General features: G+C 37.9%; 1 protein-coding gene across 5 annotated transcripts in view; it reads left to right on the top strand.

Moving 5' to 3' along the window:
* Positions 1 to 22206, top strand: part of DPY19L3 (dpy-19 like C-mannosyltransferase 3) — a 33681-nt gene continuing 11475 nt past the window's right edge. Inside the window, exons 1-15 of one of the 5 annotated variants that reach the window (XR_015806197.1) lie at positions 1 to 144; positions 1300 to 1442; positions 2873 to 3006; positions 9377 to 9467; positions 10317 to 10438; positions 10643 to 10788; positions 12010 to 12133; positions 12582 to 12716; positions 14363 to 14494; positions 15464 to 15565; positions 16022 to 16095; positions 16346 to 16504; positions 17109 to 17231; positions 17588 to 17699; positions 18222 to 18278. Coding sequence is in view for 4 of the 5 variants with exons in the window: in XM_014882169.2 (XP_014737655.2) it covers positions 1340 to 1442; positions 2873 to 3006; positions 9377 to 9467; positions 10317 to 10438; positions 10643 to 10788; positions 12010 to 12133; positions 12582 to 12716; positions 14363 to 14494; positions 15464 to 15565; positions 16022 to 16095; positions 16346 to 16504; positions 17109 to 17231; positions 17588 to 17699; positions 18222 to 18278 (1614 nt within the window). In the remaining variant the exon portion in view is untranslated. Of the gene's footprint in view, positions 145 to 399; positions 460 to 1299; positions 1443 to 2872; positions 3007 to 9376; positions 9485 to 10316; positions 10439 to 10642; positions 10789 to 12009; positions 12134 to 12581; positions 12717 to 14362; positions 14495 to 15463; positions 15566 to 16021; positions 16096 to 16345; positions 16505 to 17108; positions 17232 to 17587; positions 17700 to 18221; positions 18279 to 22206 lie in introns of those variants that run through there. The other 4 variants (XM_088171843.1, XM_014882169.2, XM_088171844.1 and 1 more) reach the window with 4 other exon arrangements.

The raw sequence follows: 22206 nt of genomic DNA, 5'->3' as shown, positions 1-22206 counted from the left end.
TCTCCGCCCGGCAGGGCCGAGCACCCGGCTCCGCGCCCGCCCCTTCCCCTTTCCCTTTCCCTTTCCCTTCCCTATCCCTGCCCTTTCCCTGCCCGCCGCGGGGCCCGGGCCGCTCCCCAGCAGCGCCGGCAGCAGCGGCCGCAGGTACCGGGGCGCGGGGCCGGGATGCGGGCGGGGGGAGCCGCGCAGGCCGCGGGGAGCCCCGGGCCCGGCCCTGCCCTGCCCCGGCCCTGCCCCGGCCCGGCCCGGCTCCGGCTCTCCGCGGCCGCGGGGCCGGGCGGGACGTGCCCGCCCCGGCGGAACCGAGCCCCGCCGCACCGGCGTGTGAGGAGCGCTGGCACCGCGCGGGGCGAGCGGGGTGGGGATGAGCATCTCGCCTTTGTTAATGAATTGTCAGGTGTGCTACAAAGCGGCTCTTCCAAAGCGTGAGCCCGCGTAGCTCCCCGTGCGTTTTGCCAGGTGTGTGAGCAGGAGGCGAAGCTGCTCCGCTGCAGAAGCTCTAACCAAAGTTGTGCGGTTGAGGCTGGTCCCTGCAGCGCTGCCAGCAGCAGCCCGTTCCTCCGGCGGAGCGCAGGGAGCAGCTGTTGCGCTGGGATGGAGCTGGCATGGAGCTGGGATGGAGCTGGCATGGAGCTGGGATGGAGCTGGGATGGGATCTGTGGCCCGGGGTGGGATGGCACTGACTGCCAGGTGCAGAGTGCAGCGCTCAGAGAGCACAGAGCACCTGGCAGCTGACACGGCAGTGACTGGCTGAGCTTCTCGTCTTGTGATGTTCTCAAATTCTATGGTGTGTAAAACATCGAGTGTTCTTTTAATGCTCTCTCTAGTTTTTTATAACACGAGTGTTCTCTGGCATCATTTTTGCATCTTTTGACTCTCTCTTTTTGGGATTTTTTGAAAGCTGGGATTTAAATGACTGGCTTAATAAAATACACTGAAAAGACTAATTTTTCTTTGGAGGGCTTAGATTTCTTAAAAAGGGGAGCCAGGTGTGTGTTTTGAGGCAAGGGCTAAAAAAGTGAGGGCAGTCAAAAAAATGAATCATTCTGAAAACACGTTGAAGAATATGTAAAATGGTGAATGTTAGTGTTTATAATTCTAAGGTAGTGTTTTCTATTCTTTCATCTGCTGACTGGTACAGATTTAAAGAAAAACCTTGCATTTTGATAAGATAAACTTTACAGTAGAGTTATAGAAATCTGTGATGTCAGTAAGATGTGGTTTTATTTTCACATATTTCATACAGTATCAAGTGACTGTTTGGGTAGGAAGATGCATTGCTTGTGTGTGTCCATTTAGGAGTCAGGCTGAAGAATAATGAATTAAAGTGACTGACATCATGACAACCATAAGACAGAGAAGGGTTGGAAAAGGCACAGAAGCAGCTGAAGATCAGCCTTCAGAGGAGACAAATGTGAAGCCTGATGGGAAAATTCCACCTGGTGGGTAATAGAAAACAAAATGACATTATGGCTTTTTAGTAGTGGTTTGGTTTTGTTCTGTCCTAAGCACAGCTCAGAACTAGTTATGTGCCAAATGCATTTCCATACTTGAATGTCACCAAAATTAATTGGATGAGACAGAGGGTCTCATGCAGATTGCTGCATGTCAGTCTTATCTCTGTTTTAAAATCCTCATTTGAATTAGTGAGAATAATTTTTTCAGTTTATTATTGGTGGCACACTATCAGATTGTATATAGCCTTCCAAAGTTCCTGAAAGAATCCCAGTCCAAATCACTGGTAACTTGAAAGAATTTAAAGACAGCTGATGAAATGTACTTAAAAATAGACAGGTTGCATATAACATCTGAATTTAACTTCAAACTTTTGCTTTTTAATTTACAGGACACTGGTTAGGTAAATTTTAAAAGAGTCATTAAGTGTCTTAATTCCAGGATCTGTTTAAGTAATAAAATTCTGACAACATTTTGTATGGAATAGCAGCTTTAAAGCCAACAAAGTTCCTTGTTTTGGGGGGATTTTTAGATTAATTTATTTTAAGGGATATTTTAGTCCAGATTCTAAATATGTCTCTGCATTTGAGCAGATGAAAGGGAAGTTTCATTGTTGTTTGTGCACAAACACACTTAGGCTATATGTGAAAAAGGCAAGTGATCACAGTTACCTGCAGCCCAGCCCTCAGTTCCATGGATTGCATAGCTGGAACCCTTAAGCAGATGTCACACACAGTATAAACAGCCTTTTCAGAGATGCAGTTCCAGATCACTAATCCATATTAAACCTTACATTAACAGTGAAAATACAAAAGCCCCACAAACTCAAGCCCCAGGAATGTAAGTGTGCAGTGGAGGCCTGGAGGCACCCAGAGCCCTTTGCCATCATCCCATCCCTGACCTTGCTCCAGTGTCAGCAGGAGCCCATCTGCAACTCAAAGCATGACACCATCAGCAGAGGTTGTTTTGGCTGCTGTTCAGTCTCTTTGTGGGTATTTAGTGAGGCTTCTGAACCTTCCCTGTTTTTTTTTTACAAACCCTGAACAAACTTCCCCAGAAAGGCAGCTTTTTTTAGACCTCTGAAGGAAATGTAAATTTCTTGCTTTGTCATCAGTCACCCTGTATTCCTTGAATTTAAAAAGTTCTGGAAGATACTCCAATTCAGATTTACAAATTAGTTAAGGCATTGAGCTAAACTTGTATAGGATGATGGTGTTCTTAAAGTATATCAATTAAGGCACACTTTAATATTCTGATTTTCCTAGATGACAAAATAAAAACCACATTTCCATAAAGATGTGTTAAAAGCAGGTGTCCTGTTACCTGCAGGATGTAAACTGTACTAGCATAGGCAGTGGATAAATGGCTTTCCAAAATCCCTGTACACTATTACAGACTGAAATATATTTCTTCCAAGATCCTCCAGGTGGAAAGCTGTGGAATGTACTCTCAATAACTGTTGGTGGAATTGTTGCCATCTCTCTTGGACTTCTTACTTCTGTTTATGTTGCTACACTGCATGAAAATGACCTCTGGTTTTCCAATATCAAGGTAACAATCATTTTCCTAGTTTCATCAGTAGCTTTGTGGAGCATTAACATGATCATTAGTTGAAATTTCATTTTTTGTGTATTTGTCTTGTAACCCGCTCAACACCAGAATATTTCCTTTTTAAAAATTGAATTTAAAAAAGCTGTGCTTCCCTTCCCACCATACTTCATCAGTTCTATAAATACCTGTCCCAAATTTTTTCTCTAAAAATATTGCTAGAGAGCTCCTGTCTTAGTTGTAGCTATGGTTCTTCCAAAAATTGATCTTTATCTACAATAAAATTCCAACATTTTACTGTATGTTTTTCTATAATCATCTTTCTTTTATCCAAAGCAATCTAAAACTAAAATAAAAACCAACAATTAAACAATCTGCAAAATCCTGGAACGCAGTTCTTGAATTGTATTTACACTGTGATATTGTAACTTAGTTTAGGAACAGTCTCTTGATATTCAAAACTGATTTTATGTAATGTCGTCCTAAATATGCAAACCTCAAAACATATTTCTGCCATTTACTAATGTAAACCAACCATTCCCAAGACCCAGGACTGACTAGTTTTTTCGTAGAATCACTGCAGAGAAAATAATGTAGCTGTACCCACAGCTAAATTTAACTAGAGAAAAGAACAGGTGAGTCATTTCCCTTTCAAATGCCTAAAATCCATTTTGCTGGGTCTGTGTATTGTGTTGTTCAAAGAGTACATATATTTAACTGGAATACTTGTCTTGCAATATGTCCTTTCTATGCTATACACTTTTTGTGGCCCAGAAACATTTGTATTCCCCTAATCCAAATAATTTGCATTTACTGCAACAATTGCTGTTGTATTATACATGTAATACTGTGTTGTGCCCACCCTTACCTTTCCTTGATTAGCTACAGAGATTGTCCACAATATATTGAAGGTACACCTTGGGTTTGCCTCTTCCTTCCAAAAGCAAGTAGTGAATAATTTCAAGATGTTGTGTATTTCAAAGTACAAGTAGGCATGAACCTAATGGATACATCTTTTTTATTCTGTCAGACTGACCCAGAGGAGCACAGAGTTCACTGAAATAAGCAGTTCTGTAGTTGTAAATAAGTTGTCCCCTCAATGGGTGGAACAGTCGTTTTATTTGATAATTACCGTTTTCATTTTAAGTACACTAGAATGCCATTAGATATCAAAACTGAAATAAACCCCTCTAGGTTTTTTGTAGTCTGGATTCTATTGGGTCTGTAGCTGTTATTTCATCCCATGGAGGTGATGGATAGCTGGCACCATTGCAGCAAGAGCAATTTCAGCCAATTTGATGGAAAGATTGTAAAAAGCATGAAGTTGATCTACCAGCAGGGTAAAGGAGAACGAGCTGCAGACACTCTGGTCTCACTGTCCCGTTTTCAGTGGGATGTGATCTCCACCAGAGCATGCATGTGGCTACAGTGCTCATCTTAAACAAAATACTGCTTTAGGAGTAGTATGGGAAGAGAAGCCTGCCTATGATGAGTCTGAAATTTCCTGCAAAGCTGAAGCAGGAAGGCTCATCCCAGTATCTGTGAAACAATGCACAGATGTCTCTGTGCCTGTGTGTAGGAGTGTGATCTCTCCAGGGGTATCTACATGTTTTCCAGCACTCCTGAATTGGCTGATCTTTTCATTACAGCACATACTATGTACTAAGAAAGACAAAACCCTCAAAAATTACATGGAAAATAAATGGAAAATTTGCTTTTTTCTCTAACATTTTACAGTTTGGCCAAAGCATAATTTTTAGTTGGTATTAACTGAACTTTTCAAAAGTTTGAAAAGAGAAAGTTTTATTTTAGTTCATACCCCTGCCCAGATTATCAGAAGGGAGAACTGTAATCTAATCCTTGCCCCACAACTATTGCATGCCTTACTTAGTGAAATGCAGAGGTGATCTCATTTCATTATATTTTAATTAAACATAACACAGAACAAATGGATGCATTGCAAATGCACATCCAATGTTTTATTGACCCCCATGCCTGTGAAATAGAGTAGAGCATCACCACTGCTCTGCAACATAGGAAAGAAAAATTCTAAATTGGTTCTATTTTCATATATTTTAAACTACTAACTTCAGGCACCCTGAATTGGCTGTGAATGGGGAAAATTTGAGGATTCATGTTGCTGAAATCTGATACAAAAATTATGTAACAGTGTATTATTCCCCTGAATTTTATTCCTTTCATCCAAAAAGCTACAATTAGTCAGATGATAAGAATTCATGCCCAGAATTGTCTGTGTAGCAAGTTAACTAATACAGAGATGTAGTGGGAGACCTGTTTTGTTATCTTTTCTTTTATATGAAGATACTCTTCTATTTGAAGAAGGTCTGCAGTGTTTTCCTGACACTTTTGCACCAGGCAGATGTTTGTACCTGCACCTTTTAGTATAAAAGGTGGCTTTTTTTTTTCTGAAGACCCTACTGATACATGAACACCACAACTCCCTATTTAAAAATTATGCAGTCATACTCAACCCTAAAATCTGGAAGTAAAAAGAGTTTATTATGCAAAGTCATGATTCCTAACTCCTGAATAATTGGAGTCAGGGCTTGCACACACACTTGGAGTGATTGCCTTTCTGTAATTTCAATTGCAATTCATTGAAAGCCAGTTCAGTTTTGGGTGTCTTCCAGCAATGGTTCACCCAAGTAGAAAAACTGTCTGGTCGTTGTTAAACTGTTTTGCTGTATTTTGAATATGGCTTTCAACAGTGCATTGATTTCAGCTGCTGCTCTGTGTGTGAGTCTTGTTTGCTGGTAAATGTGCCTGCTATTATCAATTAGCCATGGTCACAGGAGAAAGATGTACAATTGTTTTCTTACCAGAAAAACTGAAAAAGCACATCTTGAAGAGTGGTCTATGCAATGAAGGAGGTACACAGTTGCTCCTTTTTTTTTAAATTTCAAGACTTCCCGAAAGAATGACCAAAAAAAAAGAAAACAGAAAAGATTCAGCATATCCTGACATGTAGTTAGAAGCTGTGTTTGTGCCCCTTTCCAGCAGGGATCACAGGTTATAATCATTTATCTTGATGAAATAATTTTGAAGAAAATATTTTGAATCCCTTCTCATATACATTAAACCAACAAACGTTTTTGTTTGTGATGGTGGAAGTCAAAACAGATTTCTTATCCAAAAATCCTTCCTCAGTTTTCTGTAAATGTTCTGGCATAATACATCTGAAATGGCTTGTCTATTTTCAGTGATTTTCAGCATCAGTTTAGTGGCTGCCCCTCCAATGTAGCATCTTTTGGGAACAGAATTTGCTATGCAAATAACAAAATGGGGGACCACCTATCATGTCAGCTGTTGTATTGCTTGCTCAACTGCAAATTCTGAAGGAACTTTGAAAAGGAATGAGCCAAGGCCACACAGTAAATTAATACTGTAAGAAAAACACATAAACTTCAGAACATTCATTTCTTCTTCATCCCTTCTGAATAAGAATTTAGATACTCTTATTGATTTTTTCTTTAATAAAATTGCTGCTTGCAGGAAGTCAGGAATGAAAATGTAAGATTGTAAGTCTTTAGGATGTTTAGAATGAAAATTTAAAATTGTAAGACTTTAGGATCTGTGCCAGGATTTAGGATCTGTGAAGCGCTCATATTTTCCCGTTTTACATTTTGCATACAAACCAAAGATTATTGCCCAGAGAAGCTGGGGCTGCCCCTGGATCCCTGGAAGTGTCCAAGACCAGGTTGGACAGGGCTTGGAGCACCCTGGGACAGTGCAGGGGTTTGCACTGGATGGGCTTTAAGGTCCCTGGCAGCCCCAAACATTCAGTGATTCCATGAAGCAAAGCAGGTAATGAGAGCTGTACACTGGGAATGCTCAGGCAGGAAGGGAAGGAGGGCATGCAGGATTTTGGCAGTGCTTTTCCATAGAAGTGCCTGTCGAGGTGTTAGGGGTACTTTTACTCTGCATCACATCTCATCTGGAACATGCCACTCAAACAGAGGGATATGAGGTTAACCAGCCAGGAGAGCTGTCCAAGGATTAAATACCTTTGCTGAAGGCTTGTTCTCAACTGGAGACATTGACAGCAGCTGTGTGTGCTGAGTTTCCACTTGTACACTTGAGAAAATTTTCAAATCTTCCTGGTCTTAAATTGAAAAACTAATAAATAGTCTCAATTACACAAATTTTGTTTTAGCTATCCCAAAAAAAAAGAAAAGTAATTGGAGCTTTATTTATGCTCATTATTTATAGAAAAACTCAACTCAGACTTTGGCTGCTTGCTCAGCATTCTGAAGGACTTGCTTAAGGAGTTTGAAGAATCATAAGCTCTAAAATTTTGCACTGCCCTTGAGAGAAAGTCCTTTGTATTTGGTTGTGAATGCTTAATATTATTAGGATACAATTGCATTGTAAATTGAAATAGTAAGCAGCTCTCTGTGTGTTCCAGAGGACAGTGTCCTTTATTTTTCCCTTGGAACAGTGATAACTTCTTTGTTACAACCTCACAAAGTGAATATACAGACAGATAGGCATGTGCTCTTACAATGTTTACCCATAAGTCTGTATGTTTTTATTGACATGGAATGCTAGGAAAAGTATAAATTGCTGTAGAACTGGAAAAGTATTTTGAGTGAATAAAACAGATGTTATCTTAGCATGAAACAGATGTAAAACTCACTAGTGTTTGTCTCATAAAGTATAGCATTTGGTTGAATACAGCTGGTGCCAGGATTACAAATTAATCATGTTTGAATGCATTTTTGCTAATTAGATCCCCCTCTGTGACTCCTTTCTCCCCCTTAATAAATTCCAAATGTTAGCATTCCTTTTTTTTTCTTTATGAGCATTTAAGAGTCAGACACTTTTTGATATTAGAAAACTTTTCTAATGATGTCGTAGTGATGATTTTGAAACTGTTGATTTTGAAGTTGTTCAAAATCCATAACTCTAATTTTTCTAAGTATGTGATGATGATTTCTAAGTCACAGGGCAGCTGGAGAGTGTAATTGTGAACTTAGATTGAATCACTTGTGTTTTTATCTGTTGACTTTTCTCAGACCAGAACTAATATTGGTTTGTCAACAATTGACATGCTTTAAGATGAGAACCTGTACTGAGCAGTAGAGAAGAACATGATCTTTTGTCAAGCTTTTTGTTAGCTCTGATGGGTAGCTATTCTAATTAAATATTCTAATTAGCTATTCTAATCAAATAGAATTGATTCTGCTCCAGCATGAGAGTTGGTACTGTGTAAGAAAGTTGAAAATCTTGGGGTTCTGTGCAAGGTTGCATTAACAAGAATGGCATTCATAAAAGTGTCTGAAAAATTAATATTCTGTTATTTCAGTAACATTCTTTTGTACAGAAAGATGAATTCATAAGGTTATTTTTATAAATCCCACAAATTTTTTAGTGACTTGCATATACCACATGCAGTGATTTCACTGGATTTTCAAGTCTCAGTATAAACTTTTTCTAATTAGATAGAAACCTTTTTCTAACTTACTGCTTAGGAGATGTGTTTGCTGGGATGTTGTTATACAAACTACTAGAAAAATCACTAATAATAGAGCAATTCTATATAAGATGATTGTTAGTTCTCATCAGATTGGTTGTTCATGCCATCTTTGTTTCAATGTGGTTGCCCAAAGCTGTAGATTTGTTAATTTTGTCATCAGGTCTTCACAACTAGTGAGGTAACAAAAGGAGGTGCATTCCAAAGCAAAGAGCTTTCAGATCTTACTAGACTCCATCTGCTGCAGTATCAGCCAAGAAAAAGGCATGGTTTGAAATGTACCTGGTTTGAAGTGTACCCAGTTTAAATAATTTGAACATTTTTAATTAGAAATAAATTCACCTAGCCCTAAAGCCAAGTAAAGAGTCCCTTTCCCTTTCACCTGTAATTTAAGTGAGAGTGATGACAGCTGGCTTCCTGCAAGAAGCAGTGTTGAACAAGTGGGCAGCAGCCTCCCCTGCCAGCTGAAATATCCCTGGCATTTTGGTGCAGCCCCCACGTAGCACATTGAATTCATTGAGCCTTGAGCTGGCAAAGCCATGGAACACAATGGGGTAACTACATCTGGGAGAAAAGGTTAAATGCACAAAGCAAGGATAGTGAAACACCCACAGTATTTCCAATCAGCATATCAGAATCACAAAAAGCATGTGCACTTTCCCCATTAAGAGTCATTTACACCCCGGCCATTTGCCTCTCACCCTAACTTGTCCATGTTTACCTTTAGTTGAACTAAGTTGTTTAGAATATGAAATGCAGAGACTGAAGCCTCCCTGGAGGTCAGTTTCTGTGGTGCAGCAAGAATCAGAGTTGAAGGCAGCTTTGGATGATGGTGAAAAGCAAATGGAAAGTGAATTTACTGTTGAACTTCACTTGCAGGAGGTCGAAAGAGAAATTTCATTCAGAACTGAGTGTGGACTTTATTATTCCTACTACAAACAGATGATTCAGGCTCCTTCCATACAGCAAGGTATTGTAAACTGTAAAGTAAGTTTTGCAGCTGACTACATGTAGGTTTGGTTGGGGCTTTTTTTCAAATATAATTGAGAACAAGGCATGCCATAACTATGAAAGATAGTGTACCAATTGTGTTGGAGACAGATTTATTCTCTTCCTATGCTGGGGAGCCACTAAGTTATGGACATAATAAATTTCACAATGGTGCATTGATTTCTGTGCCACACCTTCACATGCTGATGAAGGCAATCACTTTGAGGGACAACTTTCATATCTGTTAAGGTTTCAGCTTTCTGGTTTATTCAGTTTATTACTTTCATTTTTTATTCTTCACTTGTTTAATTTGAGCTATGAGCTATTTCTTGGAAGGGGCAATGTTTTTTGCTATGTTCCTGGACAGTCAGTGACAGAAGGAGCAGCTTCCTATATACAGTGGTGGGCCCTTCTCAGACAGTCTCATGTTTTCTAGATAGTTAACTGTTGCTCCCAACAATTTTGCTTATGCTACACATTTTTCAATATTAACTTCACCTGTGATTAAAGTAGTGCCAAAAAACAGTTCTCAGGATGCAGAATGTACCACAGAGTCTATGCTGGGGATGGAAGTATAAAAATAAATGTTTTATACAGCACTAAATATATAGTACTTGAATTAGCACTGTGAGTCACATTTGAAGCAGGGAAACTGAAGACCTCAGAAGGTCATGTTGATTCAGAGGTAATATGTTCTGAGTCGTTGACTCAAAGTTTGCAGTTTCTGATGAGAGATCCTAAAATACCTTTGAAAAAGTTATTCACTGTTCAAATGAAGATGGAGGGGGAAAATGACAATCTCCTATTTCAATTTCTCTTTATCATTAAGGTTTACATGGTTTAGTATATGACAATAAAACTGAATCTGTGAGGACAATTAACATACTTGAAAGAATGAATGTTTACCAGGAGGTGTTTCTCAGCATTCTGTATAGGATTCTTCCAATTCAGGTAGGCATTCATTTATGGCTTTAGATTGTAAGTGCATTATGAAGATTGCCCAGTGAATCATAGCTCCCCTTTGTAGATATTTTCTAATTCGAAATATTCCTGATGCCTTTTTAATTTGTAAAAGCAAAACCTAATTCATACTAAGTATAATCCCCCCCACCGTGAGTGTTTTAATGTCAACATCAGTATTCTTGTGTTTTACAGCAATACCTAGAGCCTGTTTATTTTTATATCTACACTTTGTTTGGACTCCAGGCAGTTTATGTCATTGCTCTGTATGTAACAAGCTGGCTTCTTAGTGGAACATGGCTTTCAGGGTTGTTGGCAGCTTGCTGGTATATTACAAACAGGTAAGTGAGATTAAACATTCAATCTTTCTAAAATTGTACCTAGTTTCAAAGGTAAGGCATTAAAGCTTTAACTGCATGATTAATTGGACAAAACATGAAACTAGAAGGACTCACTCAAATTAGGCAGAAAATGGAAAAAATGTCTAAATAACAAAAAATAATTAGAAAATAATCAGAAATGAGCTGACGTATCAGACTGGGTTTTTAAAGGTTCAGGAAGTTTGAGTAGAAAATTTTGTCATAAATTGGTGTCTGAAAGTGGGCTACACCTTTCAGATGTGTCTGGAGCTCCAGGTGATGTACCCTGTCTACTCCAGCCTAGAATCTTTCAGATGTTAAAGACACCTGCCTGAAAGCCCTTCAGGTGTCTCCTCACTGCCCCACACCTGCCTCCAGGGGTTCCTTCCACAACCTCAGCTCATCTGAAATTCAGCTTCTCTCTCCCCTTATTCCTGAAAGCATCTCCTTCACTAAGCCTCAGAGAAAAACATGGTAATTGAGCTGTTCTAGTGCTTTATCACTTGACTTTGGAGATAAAAACCTAAGAACTGGCTTTATGCCAGAATTAAGCTGCTAGCATGAAGCTAAGACTGGTGACATTGGCTGTTATCTGTAAATTACTCAAGAAAATAAAAGTACAGTCTTGATTCTACCAGAAATACTTGATATGTTAATGAGCAGCTCTAAAGGAATTTATCTGCAAGCACATCCACTACAGAATAATTACAGGTGTATGGAGGCAAGATTCTTTCTTCAAATATAAAAGTTATTAAAAGCCACATGCAATGTACAGTATTTCACATGTTTCTTTCATGAGGTCATCTCTTCCATTTGCAGAATATTTGGAGCAATTGGACTGTGCTCAAGCTCAAGCTATTGGAATCACGGTGAAAATTATATTCTGTTTATTAGTTTGGGGTGTATTTGCCATTTCTAAATTACCCAAGCTGTGCTTCATAAGTAAGATGTAATCCATAGTGTATTTTTTTTACAGTTAGTGAAGCTGAAGTACATCATTTGAAATGCAGAAACAATGGATAACTTGAAGAACCTTCACAGTGATTTATTTTCAGAGCCATGTGTGTTGAAGGAACTGGATTGTAGAGCCTCCTCTTTTATAAATAAGGAGTTAAAATAGCACAAAGATGCCTGTCATTGCAAGCTCTCTGTCACCAAGTGTTTGCTTGATTTTAAGTTTGTGAAACTCTCTGTTTTGTACAGAGTAGATACTACAAGGGTAGAATTCACCATTCCTTTAAGGGAGAACTGGGCACTGCCATTCTTTGCTGTTCAGATAGCAGCCATCACATACCTACTCAGAACTCATTTACAGCCTGCTCAAGAAGTGAGTATTTCTGACAGGTATGACACAATAAACTTAGTAACAAAAAACTGTCCTGATCTGCAAGAATTAAAGCAAATGGGTGATTCAGCTTCTTTCACCAACAGTTCTTAAGTTACTACTCCTCATTTTGATCAAGTAACTGCTGTTTATACCACAGTAAAACACGTATTACATTTTAATCTGGAGGCTGAAACTATCTAAGATCACACTGCTTTCTTGCAAATTGTATTACAGTGATAAAACATAGGCATAAGTCAAGAATTTGTATGTTTGTTATCTCCAAACTGTTACTGCAGTTAGAAAATTCAGAGTTTTAAAAGTAGTTTTACAATAAAACCAGATTAAGGTGGGCTTTGGTTGGGTTTGTTGGGGATTCTTTTTGCTTGATTTTTTGTGTTTTATCAAAGGAAACTATAAAGTAAAATAAAACTTTCTTCCCTCCTTCCAGAGGCTCACACTCATGGCTGTGTTCATAGCAACATTTCTCTTTAGCCTGACTTGGCAGTTTAACCAGTTTATGATGCTGATACAAGCACTGGCATTATTCATACTGGACTGCTTGGACATGCTCCCCACAGCAAAGGTAACTTTCTCTTTAGAAATAATCTACTTTTGTTGCTTTGTCTTCACAAAGCCAACAGTTTTGAAGATGTTTTCCTAACCAGTGGCCTGGATGCCCAGAGTAATACAGATTATACAGTGTGTCTTGTGCTTTGAAGTAATCACAGTGTATATACCCTGCAAGTGTAAAAGTGAATGATGAAAACACAACACCATTTCTGATTTTTGCTCACTTTAACGTAGTTCATGTCTATTTAATTTTTGTCTACTTTTGTTTAGACACTATTTGACACTTCCAAACACCATCCTAACAGTTGATCTGATACCACAGCTTTAGCATGGCCTCTCGAATCTGCCAGAAGAAAAAAGTACTACAGGAAATCTTAGTAGCAGTGTATGAATTTTGCCTCAAGCATTGTGCATCCTCGTTTGCCAGTCAGGGCCAGGCTCTGTGCACAGGAGGAGGATGCAGAACACCAGGTTGCTGGGGAGAAGCAGATGTCTTGCCTGCATTGAGATTCACCACAAAATAATAGTATTGCCCCTGCTGTGTTGCTGAGCTGGATAAGCCAGAAAATAAAACACTCTCACTAAGAAGGTCAGGGATCATTGACAGTCAATCTTACAAAACAGAAATGTACTTAGAAGATGAAAATGCTGGCTTTGACTTTAATGTTGCTGTGAAATTCTACCAAGATCATTTTAGGCATGGGGAAAGCTTGCACTGGCTGAAAAAGGTTCTAACTTTTGGAAAGGTTACAAAAGGAGGATGAAGAGTAATTCATGTAAATTTATTTTAAATTTGAAGCAGACTTGAACTTTACTGATTGTATTAATTTAACTGAAAATGAGTATGGTGCCTGCATATCAAGATAAATCTGGCTTACTTACATTTCTGAACTCTTCATTGTATCTGCAACTGCAAGCTGAAGTCAACATTTAATGTGACTGGTCAGCTATCTTAAAAGTCAGCAAATTACCAGCTTCATCCTGAGTTATTCCAAAACAGACTCAGCACACCACTGTGTCTGTACTCATTTTCAAAAAAGCACTACTTGAAACTGCTGGAGTTTGTTGGGCTCTTTGATACTGATTTACACCACTGCTGTAATACAAGACTGAAGCTGGGATCTTTGTGTGAGGTAAAATGTATATTTTGGTACCACTGTGTCAGAAAATGAGCTGGGGTTTAGTGTTTACATTGAGCTGAACACTGATAATGGTTTAGCATAACCCAAAAGGGATTCTACTGAACTATTACTGCAAAGTTTGAGAAGGCAGGTGATGTTTGGTTGCTGAACTGCACTGAGCCATAACTCTTTAGTCATAAAGACATCACAGAGGCTACAGAAAGACTTCTTGGACTAAAGAAAATAAAAATATCTTCCAAATATAAGTAATAAATATTTTCTTCACACTGCAGTTATTTATCTGTTTGATTATAGGACCAGGCTTTCTTAAGTATAAAATGGGCAAAAAATATTAACCTAAGTAATTTAGGACATAAATATAAAAAGGATATAGTAATGGCTTTAAATGTAATGATTCACTGCAAGATGATACATTCTTTGAAATAATTGATGTTGAAATAAATTATAAAGCATGTTCAGAGAAAAGCAGCTATGACTGTAAAGTTTTGTAGACATAAAAATCTCATTATTGTTACAGGTTACATGGCTCTATATCATTCAGATTTCTGGATTACTGCTGGTCTGTGTCCTACAGTTCTTCAATTCTATGATTCTTGGATCATTACTTATAAGTTTTAATGTTTCTGTCTTAGTAGCAAGAACAATTCAGGTAGGTACCAAAATATTTCTGTAGAACTAAATAAAGAGTATTTATATATATGTGTGTGTGTGTGTGAATGGGTAATTTAGATGAATTACAGTTTTCATTTACTAATACTAATTAGAGGAATTACTATAGCATACAGCAACCCAAACATTGCCTGATCAAATAATTAATTCCATTACACTAACTGCAGCTTAACCAAGTACATCAGACATCATAATTCCATGATTGCTATTAACATTAATGATTGTGCAAGCTGCAGTTTGGATCCTGAAAAAAAAATTGCATAATGGACTTTACACCTGTTTCAGCAGGACTTGGCTTGAATTTATGGATCTGCCTCCAACAAAATAATCTGTAACAACTAGGACAACAAGTCAACTCATGTCGAGTTCAGCTTCCTGAAGTCCATTGTTTCTTTCAAAGATGAGGAATTTTTTACTGTAGTTGCAGTTCTCTTTTTTCTGATTCTGGCATTGATGACAGCCTCTGACCACAGTAAAGGAGTTTATAGGGCCATTCCTATTGTCTGCACCTGTGAGCAGCTCATCTGGATTTGGAGCTTGTAGCTGGAAAATTGCTCAAAATCCTATCAGCTGACAGAGCCAGAAGATACCTTTGCCATGTTTAGGTGGAATGTGTAATGAGTGTGTATTTCAAAAGGCACACAATATTGTGGAAATTAGGGAATAATCTGTGAGTACAAGAGGGCTGCTGCCAAAGAAAGGCTGTTTGGCTGCTCCCAAAACTGCCAGATCAAAGCTTTTATGACATTGTCCCTTCAGTTTTGTGCTAGTATATCTTTATTCTGGGTACTTGGTTCTGTATCCATTTTTGCTTACATGACCCTAATACAATTTGGTGCTGATCAGGACTAGCAGATCAGCTGTTTCAAATAGCCTGTGATGCTTTTGTTCCAAATACATTAAAAAAAAAAAAAAAAGGACTGAAATACTAATATTTTCTTCTTTGCAGAAAAACCTAAAAAAGGGTGGCTTGCTTAATAGGCTTGGGAAACTTATCCTCCATGTTCTACTAGTCTTGTGCTTGACTCTCCTAATAAATAAATTCATTAAGGTAGGCAAATCATTTTTAATATGAAAAATTACACATTGTATTATGTTAAAAGCTATTTGTTAACCATCTACAGGAATATCATTAAATAAAAACTGCAGTGAGATTTCTCCACATCTCAGAAACTGCATTTTAGAAATTAAAGATCATTTCGCTAATCTTTGCTATATGGATTTAAAAACTCCATAAATTAACGCCAAATAATTGGTGTTAACCTGAAGCTCACCTGTAATTTTATATCAGTTGTAGATCTATACTGTTGAGCATTTGCAAAATTTTTCACTGAATTTTCTTTTCAAAGAATGCAGTTAAAACTGAAGGCTTCTCTGATTGCTAAGCACCCATCTTAGTAAGCCTGTGTTCCTTTACAGTTACATTTAAATGACAAAAAAAGCTGTTTACTGTGTGACATTTTTATTATTTAAAATATAATTTCCTTTCTCTTTCCCCACTTTGTAGAAAATCCTTAATCTTGAGTCAGATGAGCATATATTCAAATTCCTGAAAGCAAAATTTGGATTTGGAGCGACAAGGTATGATTTAGCTGCAGTTTTACTATTTCGTTTGACTTCTTTAATTGAAGCCTTCAGGTTGTTCTTATTTCAAATGTGTGCAATAAATCACAGAGTTTTACTTCATGTTTATGTCATACTTGCCCTAAGAATAATCTACACAACTGTGACTTTATAATTTCTTGGGAGAAAAAGAAACTGATCCTTTTTGTCATCAAGTTATGAAATACCTGATGGACAAAGATTTTTTTTTTTATTTTTATTTTTTTAGAGATTTTGATGCTAACCTGTATCTTTGTGAAGAAGCCTTTGGTTTACTACCTTTAAATACTTTTTCAAGACTCTCCAGTACATTACTTTTTTACATCTATGGATTTGTTCTCTTCCTTCTGACAGTAGCAGCTGTAATTGTTGCCTTTCGAAACCTCAGGTAAATACAGTTTAAAGATAATTCACATTCTTATCAATTTTCTTTTCTTCAGCTGGCTGAGGAACTGACAGGTGAACACAGCAGCAAATACAGGATTGCTTTGCACAGCTACTGAGGAGTGAGGTGTATGATAAAGAAATCAGGCAGAATAAGTAACTTCCTATTGAAGCTAAAAGTGTAGACAAAGGAACAGCCTTCCCTAGATTCAGCCAAGCTCTTTGCTGTTGGAATTTTGCAGTATGTATAATGTTGGTTGGGTTTTTGGGATGAGGGAAAGCAGGGGTAGGATGTCTTTATCTAAAACAATGTTAGTTTATTTAGTTTGTCCCTTTTTCCCTGTGCAAAGCACTTCCATTGCCAGGGCCTGGTCACACACCACAACAGGTGTTCTATCTCTGTTATTAATTCCTTTTTATTTTGACCAAATTATCACCCTGGGAGAAATTCTCCCTGGCCTTGAGCTGGACCAGCTCATTGGCTGGGAACAGAGCTGAAAAGCTCCAGCCTGGAATATTTTTCAGGCTGTAATTTTCTTACTTTCTCAATATGTGTCCCACAAATATGTTACAGAACTTAATACAGCACTGTCTTTTTCTTCAATTAGTGGTTCAAATCAAGTCCAGTTAAAGGAAAAAATGGAAGAATACACAGTGACACTGAAGCCTGATGCTGCCTACAGCTTAGTTCACACAATTCTTTTTGGATGTCTGGCATTAAGCACAATGAGGTATATCTTTCTTTTTTTTTCTACTAAGGGCTTGTTTAGATGATTGAGTGTATTTTTGTAAGAGTGTAAAATATGTTGACCACAAACTGATAGGTTCATGAACCTTCTTTCTCTCCCTAGTGTATTTCTACTTGTAGAACGAGGCATTTCCCAAAATTCTGCCATAAAGAATGGAAGTTTGGGAACAGAGATGTTCTCAACAGCATGTAGCAAAGTGCAATGTCAGTCCTGTACTCAGTTATTTCAGAGGCCTGAAAGTCCAAGGAAACTGTGCTCAGAATTTCTCTAAACATCAGCTGCTCTCACAGGCAGCTTTGCAGAGCTCCAAATGATCTGAAAAACTTGTGTTCTTCCAGGATGAAGTACCTCTGGACATCCCACATGTGTGTATTTGCATCCTTTGGCCTGTGCAGTACAGAGGTTTGGAAACTCACCCTCAAGTGTCTCCATCTCTACACATCCCAGAGGGTGAGCACTGTACTCACAGCATTTCACCCACTGGGGTTGGAGCTGTACCTAAGCCAAGGCTCAGGGCTGAATAACGTTTGTAGTTCTCTCAAAGCAGGTATCTCTGCTGTACATTTGTATACATTTAGTAAGTAAAATGGATTTTCTGATGGTTTCTATATTAAACAATTCCATTGGAATACACTAGATGGCAATATAGATGTGGCTATGAAAAATAACCACATTTCTACTAAAAAAGTCTCCATATTAAGAGATCATAAGCAGTCTGAGAAGACCTTTGCAGTCAATTATATTGAATGACAGTGTTTTCTACCTTGTAGAATATAGATTTAAAGGTATAAATCCATCTTCTGTAATGGGTCTGTAATTAGGGTTTTACTTGAAAATAAGATCAGAATATGGGCTTAAAATCCAATCTCTTAAATTCCACTACATATTAAATATTTCAGATATCAATACCTTAAAAATTAAGTCTATTAAATGTATCATCCACATAACCAATTTTTTTTCAATTTCTCATAGACACAGGTGATTAAGTATTCTGTACCAGTAATTACATTACTGTACATTTCATTTAAGGTAAGATTTTTTTTTTCTCAATGTTTTAGCATTTTTTAGTTGCATGAAATTTTTCCTTTCTCCTAGAAGGATGTTCTCTTATTAGTAACTACATACAAGAATTGTAACTGAATTTTTAAAATGAGGATAGCTGTACCTATGAAATGAAGGATCACTTGGGCTTATTTGATGCAAAGTAGTTGTTCACAGATACAAATGTTTATCTGGTTGTATGTGTAAGTAGCAGGTGGTATTTAAATTTAAATTTTATGGAAATAGGAGTTGTCTCTTTTGATTTTAACTAAGTTGTGGATAATATGTGGATTGTCACACTGTGTAATGATTTATTGTAAGAACAGAAATAGTCATAATTTCTACTGCTGTCCCTCATCTCATATGTTTTAAAGTACAGAATTATTAAATGGTCAAGTGCCTGGTTTGTCTTCTGTCTGTTCCAGAAACAGAATATTATTATTGTCAAACAATTAAATGTAAATGCATAAAACATACCTAAATCAAGAACATGTACAAGAGTATCAGTCTGTCATAGCAGTGAGATTTAGAACATTGATTTAATGGGAAAACCATCCTTTAAAGTCTGTAGTCACAAAGACAAAAAGTTCAGAGTCTGCTTTGATGGAGAATTTGTTTTTGTAGTAACTAGTCTGAGATGCAAATACATCTGTTAAATAATTCCCTTCAGAAAAACACAAGATTAATTTCATTGATACACTTTAAAAGGCAGTAGTGAAGCAGTTAAGAAAGCTGCTAATGTAGTTCACTCCAGTATTGTGTTCCCCCCTCTAAAACTGAAACAAAAACTAAAAAAACACCGTTTTCCACTTAAATCGTCTTATTGTTCTGTGATAGGACTTTTTTTGTCCACTGATGTGAGGTTAGGAAGTCATTTACCATTTTCATCATCTCTGAATATGACACAAACAATGCCATTTCTTTTGACATGGGGGATACCAAGATCATGACATTCTGATAGTCTAATGTGACAGATCACTAGGAATAATTTTCCTCCCACTCTTCATGAGCAGATGTAAAGTTCCTAAATTCTGTCAGATTCAATTCTGAAGTCAACAGAAACCACAGATTTCATGGGCTTTAGAGCAGTCATTAGTGGGGCTCAGTCTGCCTGAAAAGCATAATTTTTGTGTTCCTTCTAAATAGAGGAAATTTTTTTATTGACTTTAAAAAGACTATTTTTCAAATTTCTCAGTAGGAATGAGAAATTCATCATCTCTCAGTGGTTTTTTGTCCTGAGTCAGTTCTTGCAGTTGAGCTTCCAGAAGATTGGATGTCTCTGTGGGTTTTTTCTGCAAAGCTGAAAGTTGATGAAAAGCCTGAGGGAATCACAGAATATTCTGAGCCGGAAGGGACCCACAAGGTTCTTGTCCCAGGTGCCCTGGCAGTGGTCAGACAAGAATTCTTACAGAGAATTCCAGGAATTACACATTGCTTCTGTGAGAATGTGGTTTTATATTCTCTCTGTCTAAAACCGTATAACCAGATAGTGGAAGGAGATTTTTGGAACAGAGACTTATCTTTCTCTTTTCCAGACAACAATTTATCTGTTCAGTCAGTGACTGCTCAGATTGCAGGGGCAGTGTCTCTGCACCACAAAGTTAACTGGCTGTCAGGGCTGGTTTTCTTGAATTTGTAGGAGGGCAGCTTACTATTTCATTATCTGCTATATTTGTCAGAAGAACTATTTTTCAGTGCAGTTCCTCAAAATAGGACTTTCATGGGATTATTAACTTAATCTGGAATAAGCTAATGAAAGCCTCTTTTGAGGCATGTGGTTACTACAGCTCCAAATACATGACTTGAACAATAATTTATTGAGATGCAGCTGCAGCTACGATGCTGGCTTTCTTTCAGATTTCAGATACAGGATGTTGGAGACCTGTAAGACATCTGTATTCCTGTTTACATGTGTTCTCCATTATTGCAGTGCAGACATCTTTCAGATAAAGTGGAAATGCTGAAGTATTTCCATGCCTACTTTAGCTGTGCTGCAGATAACACAACACATGCATAAAGCAGTACCATATAGTATTTATGTTTCACTTCTTACACTTTGTAGGTAGATTTCACTTTTATCTGTGTTCATTGTATTTTAACTTCAGAGTAATGCTCATCAATTTGCATGTCAATAATTCCTGAGTAAATTGTTGGTACTTAAGGTGAGCTCCTGAGCTTGAGCATTCTAATTCCAAAGATTGCCAAATAATCTTGATTTCTCTCGAACAGTAAACTCTCTATTCCTGTTATTTCTCCAGCTGCATTTTTAGCTTCATCATGGCCAAGTCATTTTGCTCCAAACACAGACATTTATTACTGCACATACTGCAACATATGCCCATGATCTGAGCAGTCTTGGCTGTACTGAACAGCTTCAGTTCAGGGCTAACTTAAGCCACTCGACAACTGGTTTCTTTTCCTGAAGGCTTTGACCCCAGAGACAAGCACTGTTCCAAGTTGGAAACCTCTTTCACATTTCCCTCAGTCTTCTGAGCAGTTTGTTACATCCCTAACGTGCTCCATCTGTTCTTTTTCTCCTCTCTTGGTGGCACCAGACCTTTTCTCAATCTAACATATACTTGATTTACAAGACAAAGTTCTTTCAGTGTTATTGGTCCATATTCTCATATGCTTTACTTTTTATTTGTCATTCTCTCGTATTTGGAATTCCTGAAGTACCTTAGTTTTCTCACTAATCAAGTGTAGTGCTACCTGGAAATTTTTCAATTCAGTAATAGCAAGCCCCATGACCAAAATTTCCTCCAGTGAAAACTGCTTGTATTCTCTCAAAACTTGCACTACTGTGACCTAAAAACCTTTATAGAGTGAATGCCATGGAATAGCCCCAGCACTGAGCAGGGAGCTGTGCCACTGGTTCCTTAGGAGGTTGCAGGGCAGGGTGCACTGACTGAAAAGCAAAGCAGAGCCCATTCCTTCTGTTTTCACCCCGAAGGACTCCAAGCTCTCAGAATGTGTAGCTATTCAGGGCAGTTTAGTAATGAAGAGAGAAAATTCTGATTCATTATGAGAATCCACAATCTCCTTTCACAACAGCTGTATTTACTGATCTCTGTGAGAGCTTCTGAAGAGCAGAGATATATCTGCTGTACTTCCCAAAGCTTCCCCAGGGTTGTGATGCTTCCATGGCTCCACCTGGGAGATGCCAGGAGTACTTGAACAAGTGTTTTTAGCAAGCAGTTACACTAGTGAGAATGTTAATTGGCCCAGTCATACCTCCTGCCCCCAGTCCTGCCACGTAATTACAGTTTTAGTGAGCGAATGCCTGTGTTTGCTAAGGGGCTCAGCAGCACCACATTCAAATTCCTTCTGAACTCTCAGATGAGCATTATATAAATGGGATGATTAATGGCTTTTTAGATTATCAGGTGGGTTTTCTTACACTTTTTCCTGTAGCATTTCAATTTTCAAACCAGCAGTCATTATCTAAAGAAAGCAGGTTTGGAATAAGTTTAACCATAACATCCTCTGTAGTAAAGACTGATGCACAGCAATCTGTCATTAGCAATGTCATTATCTTCCTCAATTGCTCCCTTCTGCCCTGGAATATTCACTGGCTTAAAACAATAAACCCTTAAATAAATCATTGTTCCCTTTGCTTTTTGGATGGAAGGGCTAAGCTTTTCAGAATCAGTTTCAATCTTTTTTTTCTCTCCTCCAGATTTGATTTACATATTCTTTGTCTACAGTAAATTTTGAAATGCTCTCCCCCAATGGTCTGTTGGTTGTTGTCATTCTGTCACAATTTTATTTTTGCCTTTGGTGGCTCTCTATTAATTCAGACTTCTGAAATAACATCAATAGCATCTGCAGCACATCTAATAATCTTTACTTGTGACACAGATTTCCTACCTTTTTAAATTTAGTTTTATATTTCCTTTCCAAACTTAATGTTAAC

This window comes from Sturnus vulgaris, chromosome 12 (assembly GCF_052056855.1).
Source record: "Sturnus vulgaris isolate bStuVul1 chromosome 12, bStuVul1.hap1, whole genome shotgun sequence".
In the NCBI taxonomy this organism is placed as follows: Eukaryota; Metazoa; Chordata; class Aves; order Passeriformes; family Sturnidae; genus Sturnus; species Sturnus vulgaris.
This window is presented reverse-complemented; position numbering and strand designations above follow the sequence as displayed.